The 13,145-nt window shown below is 37.5% G+C and overlaps 1 protein-coding gene across 3 annotated transcripts in view; it reads left to right on the forward strand.

The window, feature by feature from the left end:
- The window catches only part of amn1 (antagonist of mitotic exit network 1 homolog (S. cerevisiae)), a 60,943-nt gene that overhangs the window by 27,424 nt on the left and 20,374 nt on the right, over nucleotides 1–13,145 (forward strand). For all 3 annotated transcript variants that reach the window (XM_028817786.2, XM_051929161.1, XM_051929164.1), the window contains exon 5: nucleotides 2,730–2,786. In XM_028817786.2, the coding sequence (XP_028673619.1) occupies nucleotides 2,730–2,786 (57 nt within the window). The remainder of the gene's footprint in view (nucleotides 1–2,729; nucleotides 2,787–13,145) is intronic.

Raw genomic sequence — 13,145 nt, forward strand, 5'->3', positions numbered from 1 at the left:
AAAAAAACACATTGTCCTCTACTGAAAAAACAGGAATTGCAAATTTACAGTGCTGAAATTAAATTGAGCCTGCACAGCAGATGCAAACATAATTATCTCTAATTACTAAAGTAATGACATTGCATAATGAACTTACAGCCTAATGCTTTTAAATAAATTTACTTAGTTTTTATTTTTAAATTTGAGACCTCATTTGACCTTTAATTTTCACAAGTGTTGCTAATTAAAGATGGTAAAAGAAACTAGCCATCATTACTTCATAGCCTATGCTGGTGCTTCCATAATTGCATTGAAATGTATTCATTGAACAATTACACAATTTAGGTCAGGAATGGATATTGCTTATCTCTCAAGGTTGAAATCTTAAGCAGCTGCATTTCTAAAACAACAGCCTGCTTGTTTTTTCACAGTTCTCATTGTCTAGAACTTCACTACATCATATTAATGATTGAGCAAGCAAGTGAAAAAGTAGACCAGGCCTTTGCATGCAAAAGCATCTTTAGCTTTAAAGCCACCTTTTCAATATGCTTAATAACAAGAGCTATATTTTTACATATTACTGTGTAAAAGTCATTTTATATTAATTAAAAGGACCTTACTACTTACATCACGTATTCAAAGGAAACTGTGCAACTTGTGACAAAATTACATTATTAGAATGTACACATTTTGAGAGGTTCTCTTACTAGATTCAGAATATCTTTTCAGTACATGTGACAATAATAACCATGTAGACTTATACAGTATATAAATATTTTCCTTGGCTCAAAATTAATATTCAGCTGCATTTGGAATCTGTTTGATTTTGATTGTAATATTTCTTAAATGTTCCAAGCCCTGTTCAGAACATTTCAGGAAGCATGCTAGCCTGTTGTGAAAGGGCTGAGAGAACACCCTCTCATAAAACTTTCAAAGAGCTTTTTATTCAAATTGATACTTAAAACGATTTTGAATGTAATCTCATACAATGAAAAATACAGAATAGGCCTGGCTTTAAAAAGCACTGTGAAGTTCTTTTCACATCAAAGATCAACTAGCGTTTTATTTAGGCACTTTAGAAATTTTTTTCTGAGGGCAGTAGGTGGCCAATTCCTACTCATTAGCTCATTGTGTTACTATGGGCTAACTGAATTAGTTTTCTTGCAGGGCACTTTTCCAGAGTAAACACCGCTGCAAGGTTGCTCCCACGTTTCTACAGTTTAAGCACAGGCAGCTTAAGTAAATTTGTGGTTCGCTCAGTGAATCGGTGTGTGAGAGCTAAGCTGACAGTTTTATTATTTTTGGACACTGTATCATATCATTTTTTTGGGGGGATGTTGGATCAGATATAGGATGAATGTAAATGTAATTTGTACTGAAACAGGTGGAGGCAAAACTGAAGTCAATTGTTTAAAATAGGCAGGTATTTATTTGCCAGGTAAATATCACTTTTGTGAGGCTCTTTTCTGAGACTGATTTAGGCATTTCAGTGGTAAACTAGGGTTTGGAGTACTTGAAGACTTCAGATGGGCCCCTATTTGTAAGCCAATTATCACCTAACATATCTAAAGTAGGGAAATTGAAAAGTGCAGTTTTTGCCACAGATCAGGCTTGCAGTGATTCTTGACCAAAGGGGGTGTTCTGTTTCCCTCTCTAAAAAGAGATTTCTTCCTGAGTATCAGCAGAAAAATTAACCAGAATGTGGTTTAGTGTATTTTAAAAGTTTTAGCCATTGTTAACCTGGGATTCTAGAAACTGATGGAACTCTGACTTTGTGTCCTAGCGCAACTTTTGATAGACTTTGACTCTCTCAAACCTTCAGCTGACTTATACACTGCTCTGTTTGTGGCTGTGTGTTGGGTTGCAAAGTCCTTCAGGACAAACCAGGTGTCCTTTTGGTCGCAATCCTATTAACGATCCAAATAGAGTTTTGCTGCATGAGAGAGCCTGGTTTTACAGGATCTTATAGTATCATTGTTTGTTTTATTAAAAATTGATTTATTTTGTAAATGAGTTATTGATGAAGTCATGGAGGTGTGGGTTAGTTTTGAGTAGATGAGATTTTTCTTAGTGACTAAAGGTGACAAAGAATTACTTTTCCATGGACCTGGAGAAAACTGAAGTCCCCCCAGCCCCATTTTATTTATTAATACTGATGGGAACTTTTAGGTACACATTTCTACTTTTTAAACAGAGTATATGTAGTTGTTAATATATGTGAAAAATTTCTATGCAAATATGGAAAATTCCCCTCAACCCAGAATTAGCTTAAATAGATCAGTTAAATTGAATGGTGCTCTGTATTGTATTTCATGATATGCTGTAATTTTTTTGTTTCTACATTAAATAACTGCTATATCTATAAATGTGTACAGTGCTTTAAGATTGTAAATCAGCATTGTAGAAAAAAGATGAACTGAACTGTGGTCAGCAAAAGTATTAATGCCAACATAAGTATTTGAGATCAGTTTGTTTCTTTATTATCTTTGGATATGTTAGAAGGATCATCCTGTACAGCTTTCTGCCATACGCTGGATATACATGAAGTAGAATTCCATAAATAAGAAAAACAGGTATTCCCAATCCTTTACCTGATGCTTTGCTTTTAGCAGAGATGGGCATGCATGTATATGCAAAAAGAGGAACATGCAATTTAACTTTGTGTTATTTTAAGTTTTTTACACAGCTTTTAAAAACGCTTTAGGTTACCTGTGCCAGTGTAAAATCAGTTATATTTTCTTTCCTTTAAGGTTACTGATGATGGAGTTATTGGACTTGTTACTGGAGTATGTTCTCAAAACATAAAGGTAAATGGAATTGCTTAAAAATATTAATTACTGTTTATATGTTAATTCTTATGTGAAAGGAGTTTACATGTGAATAAATTATTCTAACAGTTAACTTTTTTGAAAATTTGCAATCTGATAATTTATTGTTATTGCAGTATCAATCAGAAGATTACAAGATGTAGCATTAGGAAGTTTGTGTTTTCATGTTGACTGTGTAACAAAGGCACTATATAAGCGCCTGACCCAGCACAGAAGAACACAGAGGCACGTAATAAATCAATGGACTTTTATTTTTCTTCAGCCGTGGGGCACGCCTTCCCCGTGTCCCACAGGCTCAACACATTCCCAAAATACTCACAATAAATCCACAACACTCTTCTCTTCCTTTACCACCACCACTCCTCCTCAGGCTCAGTCCTCCTCCTCCCGACTCTCGCTCTCGAGTGGTGGCTGGCCCTTTTTATAACCCACCCGGAAGTGTTCCAGGTGCTTGACCACCTGGTCCTAATTGTACTTCCGGGTGGGGCTGTAGAATCGTCCAGCCGGGCTGTTGTAAGGAGACAGCCCCCCCTAGCGGCCACCCTGGGCCCCAACCAAGCTGTGGAGGACTCCATCTCCCATGGAGCCCTGCGGGAGGTTGGGGAATCAGCGTCGGCCAGGGAGGCTGCCACCAAGTGCCCCGTATTGAGCTGTCCATGGCTGCTCCCCCGGAACATACACAGCACGTCCATCACAACTGTTACAATAGCACCCCATATTGTATGATTTAAGGCATGTGGTCCTTTTCTGTTGTGGATATGTAGAGCTTTCCTTATAAACATTTGGTGATCATCCTCTACAAATTAAATACACATTTATGGAATGGGTACTTTAAAAGTAGACCACCTGGAGTAAGCAATATTATTTGCCGTATTTGTGTGCATGTGTGTGTGTGGGTGTTCTTTTATGTTAATGCATTAAAGGCTTTATAAAATTTGCATGAGGATAAATTCAAAACTCCTTACTGACAGAATGCAGTAGTTTAAAATTAAAAACTAGATTAATATTAGACAGACATTTGGCAACGATGTATAACAAAAATTAAATAAAAGGAAGCAATAAGCAGAACCAGCTGTTTTTAATATAACATAGAAAAAAATGAAAGTGATGCTTTATAAAAGAAGGGGAAAAAACAAAAAGTGTATGTTTTAATTTTCAGAATGAAAATACATTAGCATAAAATATCAAAAACCAATGATATGATGAAAAAAGTTATGTGCACTTTAATCAAATTAAACAATCTTAAGACATACAACGAATTACAAAAGAGGCAATGAAAAAAGCCACAAAAATGACATATATATAAAAAAATCAAAAGTATAATAATATTAAAAAGCAATTCTATGGGAAAAAATATATTTCTGCATATAAATTTTAATTTCCCCTTGAGGATTAATAAAGTATCATGTCTAATCATGTCTAATTTAATAATCCTTTCTTACAGCACATTTTTATCTGTTTTGTGTCAGACATGGTGTCTTTTGTTGTGGTCAAACAGATCAGATTAGACTCCTCTGTCCAGACAGTGTTCTCCTAAAAAATCTACAGGTTCATCGACATGGCCACATTTACACAAGCAGCAGTGCTATTGACCCTTGAATTCCATTGCTGCTCAGTTTTTGTCTTTTGAACATCTTGTTCCCTGAGAGCAGGAAGGATAATCGTACAGTATTTAATACATCTGCATTTAGCAAGAGTGAACATGGTCATGATATGTTCCTAGTTTTACATTGTTTATCCATCCATCCATCCATTATCCAACCCACTATATCCTAACTACAGGGTCACGGGGGTCTGCTGGAGCAAATCGCAGCCAACACAGGGCACAAGGCAGGAAACAAACCCCAGGCAGGGCGTGCGCACACACACACACACACCAAGCACACACTAGGGACAATTTAGAATCGCCAATGCACCTAACCTGCATGTCTTTGGACTACATTGTTTATCTGTACGTAATCTGATTAATTTCTAAAAATATTTTTTTAAATGCCCCTTAAAGTTCTGAAGATGCTGATCTACAATCATGATATCATTATAGTTACTATTAGTGCCTCTTTAAAAGTTGTTACTGCATTTGATCCAGTTAATTATGTTGTAGCAATAATGTGGTTATATATATATATATATATATATATAATATATAATATATATATATATATATAATATATATATATATAATACTTTGGGGGCTTTGCCCCCTGCTCACTTCGCTCGCCAACCCCCGTGCCCGTGGTTTTCCGGATACACACTTTTAAGATTTTTTTTTCTTTGAATTGTTGCTATTTCATTAGTTTCACTTTTATTTCAGAACTTCTGTAAAAACAATATTTGTAATCTTGCAAGTCCCAATATGCTGAATCTTTTTAATGAGGCCAGGACAGGTTTCTCTGTTTGGAATTTCAGCACAGACAAAATGATCTATATCATCAGCAGTTAATAATTTTTTTTTAACAAAGTAAAAAGTAAGTAGAGTTCTGCATTGGACTCCTGTCTGTAAAGTCGTGCTATTTTCCTCTCACAGTTCCAAAAGTACATGGGGTTACCAAGGTGATACCCCAGCTTTATGTCTAGGTTTTTGTACAAGGGCTAGACAGAACATTTTTGACTCCTGGGGTAAATTTAGCTTTTTAAATAAGCAGACAGATAAATATATATACACTAACAACGTAACCAATAAATGCATGTGCGGTAAACTCCGTTTTTGAAATTCTTAAGATTCTTTATTTGTCACATGTATAGTTATACAGGACAACAAGCAGTGAAATGCATCCAGAACTGCTTATCAAAAACTGTGCAAAGTTAGAAGAATATCAGTTAGATTAACAAAAAGTCATAGATTGAAAGATAACAGTATAGTAGAACATAATAAATAAGTAAAATTATGTGAATAAAGTAGAATTAAGTGTTAAGGTGCAATAGTGTAGTAATTATTGTGCAAAACCAAAGTTAGACTGGTGCATAGTTAAATGAGGCAGTTAGTTTGTTTGCGCTACTGCAATCTTTACTTTCTTTTTTTCTAATCTAAAAATTTTCTAATTTTCCTACTTTCATATCCTTTAACTTTCTCCACATGTGTATAGTGCCGTTTTTTGTTTTTTTTTTTTTTTGAGCCTTTCTAATTTCACTGGTTTCATAGTCTGTAACCTGCTCAGCATGTGTTTAGCGTCAACATTTGCAAACGTCTTTATCAAGTTCTACTTTGTCATTTTACTCATTGTCTTTTAATTCTGAGCCGTACAGTACAATACATAGAACAGAATAAATCCTCAATACAATATAAAAATAAAAATTCTAGAAGTACGGAGTAGAATTTCACATTAGATGATATCACATAATATGATTTGGATTTGTTTTAAGTCCTGGAGACCTCATTCATCAAGCTGCCTCCCCCATTTTGCCATTCCACATCTGAAATAGCGCTAATCCGATGAAAGGACCCCTCATTCCCACGTCCCCATTCATCAGGGATGACTTTACCTTAGGCAGGCAATCTAGAATTTAAAGAGATTATTTTCTTGTGAATTGTTACATATGCATTATTTTCACTTTTACTTTAAAAACTTTTGTAAAAACAATACTTGTTCTTTATTTTCGGCCACGTGCCTGGTTACATCTCTTTCTTCCCAGACGTATAATACTGCTCGTGTTGTGAAGGGTGTTGCGGCTGAACGTACGCTAAGGATATGCCTTTGGATCATTTGCTGTCTTTTTGCTGCTTGCTAGCTGCCTCTTCTGCCTGTCACATGTCGTTGTTTTAAGAGCTCAGAGCACATGATGCTTACCTGCCAAAAGCAATCCAACAACTGCTAGCTTAGAGGTCTGTTGACTTGTTTTAAATGATGGCTCACTGCCTGGTCTCGTGTGACGTTGTAAAAGCAATACCTGTCTTTTATTACTGGCCCCGGGCGTGTTTGAATTCTTTCTTGCAGGATGTATAACGCTGCTCGCGTTTGGAGGGGGGGGGGGGGGGGTGTTATAGCTGCTGTCGCGCTGCCCTTCGATCTCTTTAAAACCTGTACAGCCGCTGTCCTTTTTGCTACGGCCCTGGGACAATCTCTTGGCACCAAGTCTCATGTTTACGGTCCCCGTGAGACGCACCGTGGCAAGTCTCCTTAGTCTCGCGGGTCTTTTAAATGTCTTTCGAGATTATCACGTATTGTAGCCTTGCATTTGCTTTCCATTCCAGGATTTCCTTTTATATAGAGAGAGACAGTTCTGGTGACACTGTCAGTGATCTATTTGTAATTGAAGCACGCTTAACCAGCATGGCTTTGACAGCCTTCTGCGGCCACACTCTATACCAGGGGTCGTCAACTCCTGTCCTGGGGTGCCCCAGTGAATGCAGATTTTCATTCTAAACTTTTTCCTAATTAGTGACCTTTATTTTTGCTGCTGATTTTGCTGCTGGTGTGCTATTACTACTGATGAAAACAATAATACTGTCACTGTACTCATGTGTCTGCAATTATTAATTATGTAGACTACCTCAAGTGAAAGTTAGCAAACATAAAGTTCGAAATTGACCCCTTTGATTTAAGTTTTAGAATGTACACAGGAGAATATGAGGAAAACCTGGAAGGTATTCTTAAGGCATGTTGTCACAATTAGTGGGTGATTAGATATAATACATGTCTTTATGTCCCATATACTTTGATATTTTTATGATAACATCCCTTCTTTGTGTTTTGTTGCTCACAGTATGGCACATTGGGGCCATCATTGAGCGTTTGATACGTTTTATTACTATTTAGGCACATGAAGCTATGGATATATCAATTTAAGTGGAGGAAAGAACACAGAATACACCCAGCTCTCTTTGTTTTTGTGCAGAATGAGACTAGGTAGGCCAGCTTACCACTGTTATGTTACAGCCAAGATTTGTACCCTGGCTTATGTTTATTTTATGTTTTATTGTTGTTTTTGAATTTTTTTTTCCCATGTGTTTTTGTTTTTATGTTAATTTTGTTAAAAACATTTTATGTTTAGTATTTTAAGTATTGTGGACTAAAGTTTAAATTTATTTTTTTACTTTTTGTGTGAGAAACCCCAAGAGGCACAGTCATCATGAGTCACTAATTTCAGGCAAAGTTAATCTTTTATATTGAGGTTGGCCCCAGTAATTTGTCATTAAAGTCTGTGGAGGAAAGCTCTTAGCTGTGAGTAGTGTATTAAATTCACAAGTTATTGTGGATGCATTGCTTGTGATTTTTAGATTTAGACTTCCTTTTTAAGCATATCCTTTTGCCTCATTTTGGCCATTTTGCCTTGTTTTGGCATTTTTAGTTCTTCCTTTGTTTATTTATTACACTCTATGAATTAAAAGAACATAGAAAAAAACAGAAACCATCTAGATTGAAAGATACAAACAAAACTATGATGAGCATGTATTTGTGTATTTGGGATATTTTAAAGTATTTTGCACTTTCAATGCCAGTACCCCATTTTGGGGCTGGACAGGCCTGAAAACCTGCATCTTGAGTTTTGGGGTCTGGCTGCCTGGGGTGAGACCTGTTTCTGAGGATAACCAGTGAAGGTCCTGATCTAGCTGTTGATTTTTGAGGCATACACCTTTTAGAAAGACAAATACTAAAGAAACACAACCAAAAACTAGATTTTTTTTTCTTCCTTTTATTGATATTTAACAACTGTTCATGACTTTGCTACAAAAGAAGAACATGTTGGCAGTAATGTAGTGTTGTCATTCATTATTTTTTGGGTTTATGGTTTTTGAGCTGGTTGATATGCCTAAAATGAACTTGCTTAATAGAAAAAATGTTGCTGCTAATGAAAAGTTAAGGCTTTGAACTATTGTAGTGATCCCCATCAAATTTCATCTTGTCAGTTCTTCCCCTCAGCTTAGCACCTAGCTCTTTAAATTTGTTATGCAGAACTAGCAGTCTACCCTTATCTACAGTATATCACTAGTTCCAATGGTCTCCCCTCAGTGCACCAATAAGTAAAACACACAATATTACACTGCTTATTCCCAAGTGTCAATTTCATGCTAACTGATTTTCCTACTATCAGTACTTCCTTTTAGTATTGGGCTGGTTTACTTTTGACCAGCTGGAGCTTAACCCAGCCATCACTCCAGAAGCGTCTGAGCACTGTTTAGGCCCCACAAAGTGTGCTCTTTTAACCCTGATCTTTTGTCCAACCATTACCTACCTGCCCAAATTCTCTAGACTTAACTTTAGTGTTGCACCACTGTAGGGTGCATGTTGTGTAGAGAACAATCAAGAGACAACATTAGTAGTTTGGGGTGCTTTGTTAGACTACAGAATTTGGCCTCACTTGGGTGATAAACAGAGCAAAAATACAGGACTGATGGTCCAGTTAAGCTCGTCTTAGTGTGTTGCTTCTTGCAGGTAGCATTCTCCTCAAGAGCCCATGTCATGATTGACAATGGGCTTCTGGTCATGTTGTTTCTGAAACTGGTCCTGGGGCAGCAACCCTACTCAAGTGCTGGGTTAGCTGGCAAATCTTGCACATGTAAGCCTCCTGGAGACTAGCATTCAAGATGTCCAAGATGTTAAAACAAGACTGACATCTTATTGGCCATATTTTAGTAAGTTGTTTGGGTGAAATAGTTTATATAGAAGTTTAAATTGACTTGCTGTTTGATCTCTATTGACACTCTCTAATCACCTGTATCAGCTGTTGTTAATATTTTTAAATAATTTGGACTTCACTATTACTCGCACACTTGCTGTGGAGTAACTTTCAAATGTATGTAGGTCCTCTCCTGCTTCCCTTCCTTTCTTCTGTTCACTTTCCAATTGGCCTGTCTCTCCTGATCCCAAGAAAGAGATTTCCTCTCTCTTTTATCTTCTTGCACAAATGCTACCTGCATTATATTTTATTTAACGCCCTTCCCCTCATAGAATGTACTCTCTGCCACGGTGCCTGGTGTGTACACTCACCAACTTTAACATGATGTAACTGACTAATGTAGTATTCTCTTGGTGTATTTTCTGCTATATTTTTTCTTTCTAATGGATATATATTACTTCTGTAATTTGAGCAATGAAAATTCTGATGAATTACATGACTTACTGTCAGCCTGTGTTGCCATGTATTGCATTTGCAGCAAAGTAAGTAAATGTCCCTTCAGACACTCATACTAACATTCTCAAAGCTACTCCTGTGTGGTTTTCAAGAAACTTCTAAAAGGGGGGAAAAGCTGTAAAAAGTAATGAACTTCCTTGTGGCATCAACCAAAAATAGTTTTTTGTGGTTAAAATTAACATTGCACATAGAAATAACATTCAGCCTTTAACCACTAAAAAAAGAAGTCAAAAATGCTGCAAATGCTCTGACATCAGGAGAATTTTGATAGTCTATTTAGTGACTGCAGAGGGTTGGACTGGTAATTGTCATAAATACAGGTAAAGTATTAGAGAGCTTCTTAGGCTAACTAACAATTGTGCATTTAGATGTGATGATTGTTTGTGAACTGCCCTTTAAATATTTTAAAGAAGCTATTGGCAAGTGCATTTCTACGTTTAATAGAATAAATTATCATTTTAAACTGACTTCATTAAACAAAAATAGACTGAAGGCAGCTGGTAAAAGATGAGCTAGTGGTCATTAATGGTAGTCAGTATGTAAAATACGTTGTGATAATCTTAGTGCTCCACTATTGACTGATCAATGAAATATTAATCCATTATTAATGCAATAAATTAGCTGTGAAAAACACCATAAGGTAAGGTACTGTATGTGTGTCCTAACTAGGTGAATTGCATCATATACGGATCCGCTATCTGCAAACAAAATCCATGCAATCTTGAACTTCTGACCAAAGTTATGTAGACCAGACACTTTTCATTACACTTCTGCATATAGACAGTGTGTGTGCAATGTTAAAATGTTTATTTCATCATGGGAATTAAAGTATTGTACCTTGTGAACCAATTTGCAACCTTTCCACAGACCAGCACTGCACCTCCAGTTAGTTATGAGCGCAGAAGGCAGAAGCATGCTAATTCCAGGATAAAACAGTGTTCCTGTATACAGTAATCCCTCCTCCATCGCGGGGGTTGCGTTCCAGAGCCACCCGCGAAATAAGAAAATCCGCGAAGTAGAAACCATATGTTTATATGGTTATTTTTATATTGTCATGCTTGGGTCACAGATTTGCGCAGAAACACAGGAGGTTGTAGAGAGACAGGAACGTTATTCAAACACTGCAAACAAACATTTGTCTCTTTTTCAAAAGTTTAAACTGTGCTCCATGACAAGACAGAGATATCAGTTCTTTCTCACAATTAAAAGAATGCAAACATATCTTCCTCTTCAAAGGAGTGTGCGTCAGGAGCAGAGACTGTCATAAAGACAGAGAAAGCAAACAAATCAATAGGGCTGTTTCAAACAGCCTGTTTGGCTTTTAAGTATGCGAAGCACCGCGGCACAAAGCTGTTGAAGGCGGCAGCTCATACCCCCTCCGTCAGGAGCAGGGAGGGAGAGAGAGAGAGAGAGAGATAGAGAGAGACAGAGAAAAACAAACATGCAAAAATCAATACGTGCCCTTCGAGCTTTTAAGTATGCGAAGCACCGTGCAGCATGTCGCTTCACTAAGCAGCTGCACAGAAGGTAGCAACGTGAAGATAATCTTTCAGCATTTTTAGACGAGCGTCCGTATCGTCTAGGTGTGCGAACAGCCCCCCTGCTCACACCCCCTACGTCAGGATCAGAGAAAGCGCAAGAGAGAGAAAGAGAAAAGTAAGTTGGGTAGCTTCTCAGCCATCTGCCAATAGCGTCCCTTGTATGAAATCAACTGGGCAAACCAACTGAGGAAGCATGTACCAGAAATTAAAAGACTCATTGTCCTCAGAAATCCGCGAACCAGCAAAAAATCCGGGATATATATTTAAATATGCTTACATATAAAATCCGCGATAGAGTGAAGCCGCGAAAGGCGAAGCGCGATATAGCGAGGGATCACTGTAAAGTGAACACTCACAGTACAATGGTATCACCAATCTCCATAATGTTCTGCTTTCCACTGTCATACTGTTCTAAATCACTAGCGGTCATTTGGAGCTTCTATTTGTGCTACACGCCATTGTGAAGAGGGGGGCTGAACGCACTCCCATGAGACGCGGCCGCTCCTCCAAAACCCCTCTTAAACGGTGATACAATGGGAAACAAATACAGTGGAACCTCAGTTCATGAACGTCTCAGTATACAAACAAGCCAGTTTCCCTTTCGGTTTGGTTTCGCCAAACTTTTGCCTCGGTTCACGACCACACACTCGGTATATGAACAAGCCAGTTTCCCTTTCGGTTTGTGCGCGCCGATGATTTCCGCATGTGTTGCATTGTTCTCCGTGCATGCGTGCTTTCGCTGTGAAGTCTTTGTGCTCTATTTCATTTCCCTTCCAGTTCGTACGTGCCGATTACTGTATTTAAGCACGTGTTCAGCCTCTCCCTGTTTATTGTTCTCAGTCAGACGTGTGTGCTTTACCTGTGAATTCTTTGTGCTCTACAGTATTTCGTGTGCTTTTGCAGTTAACCATGGCTTCTAAGCAAGTGAAGAGTGGTGAGAATTATTGAGACTTAATTATGAGAAGTGTTGCAATGTTACTTTTCTCTTTTTTCAAATGTTCATTTTTTCCCTGTGCTTAAAACTCATTTAAAAAGAGTGTTTACAGCGATCGGGTTGTAATGCTATTAGCGTGAACTCCTGCAATGTTACTGTCTTGGTTGGCTTTTAAATAAAGTTCAGATTAGTTCAAATGTTCCTTTTTTTCCCCCTGTGCTTAAAACTCATTTAAAAAGTGTGTTTACAGCGATCGGGTTGTAATGCTATTCACGTGAACTTGGTTGGCTTTTAAATAAAGTTGGGATTTGTTCAAATGTTCCTTTTTTTGCCCCTGTGCTTAAAACTCATTTAAAAAGTGTGTTTACAGCGATTGGGTAGTAATGCTATTAGCTTGAACTCCTGTAATGTTACTTTCTTGGTTGGCTTTTAAATAAACTTCGGATTTGTTCAAATGTTGTTTTTTTTCCCCCCCCTGTGCTTAAAACTCATTATAAAGTGTTTTAGCACTTCTTCATATATGCAATCGGATTGCAAGGCTATAGCGCGAACTGCTGCAATGTTACAGAGAGAGAGAGGTGGGGGGGGGGGTGTCGCGTGCTGCTGAGAGAGAGAGAGCCTGCGGATACAGCTGAGCAGGGAGCCTGGGTGTTTGTGTCAGTGTTATTCAATGTTTTTACATTAGTTTACTATTACACTGTGCATTCTATGGTGTAATTAACTATATATTTGTGCTTAAAAAAATATATTTACTTACAGTTCGTACGGTCTGGAACAGATTAATTGTATTTA

The sequence above is a fragment of the Erpetoichthys calabaricus genome, chromosome 1 (genome assembly GCF_900747795.2).
Source record: "Erpetoichthys calabaricus chromosome 1, fErpCal1.3, whole genome shotgun sequence".
Lineage (NCBI taxonomy): Eukaryota > Metazoa > Chordata > Cladistia > Polypteriformes > Polypteridae > Erpetoichthys > Erpetoichthys calabaricus.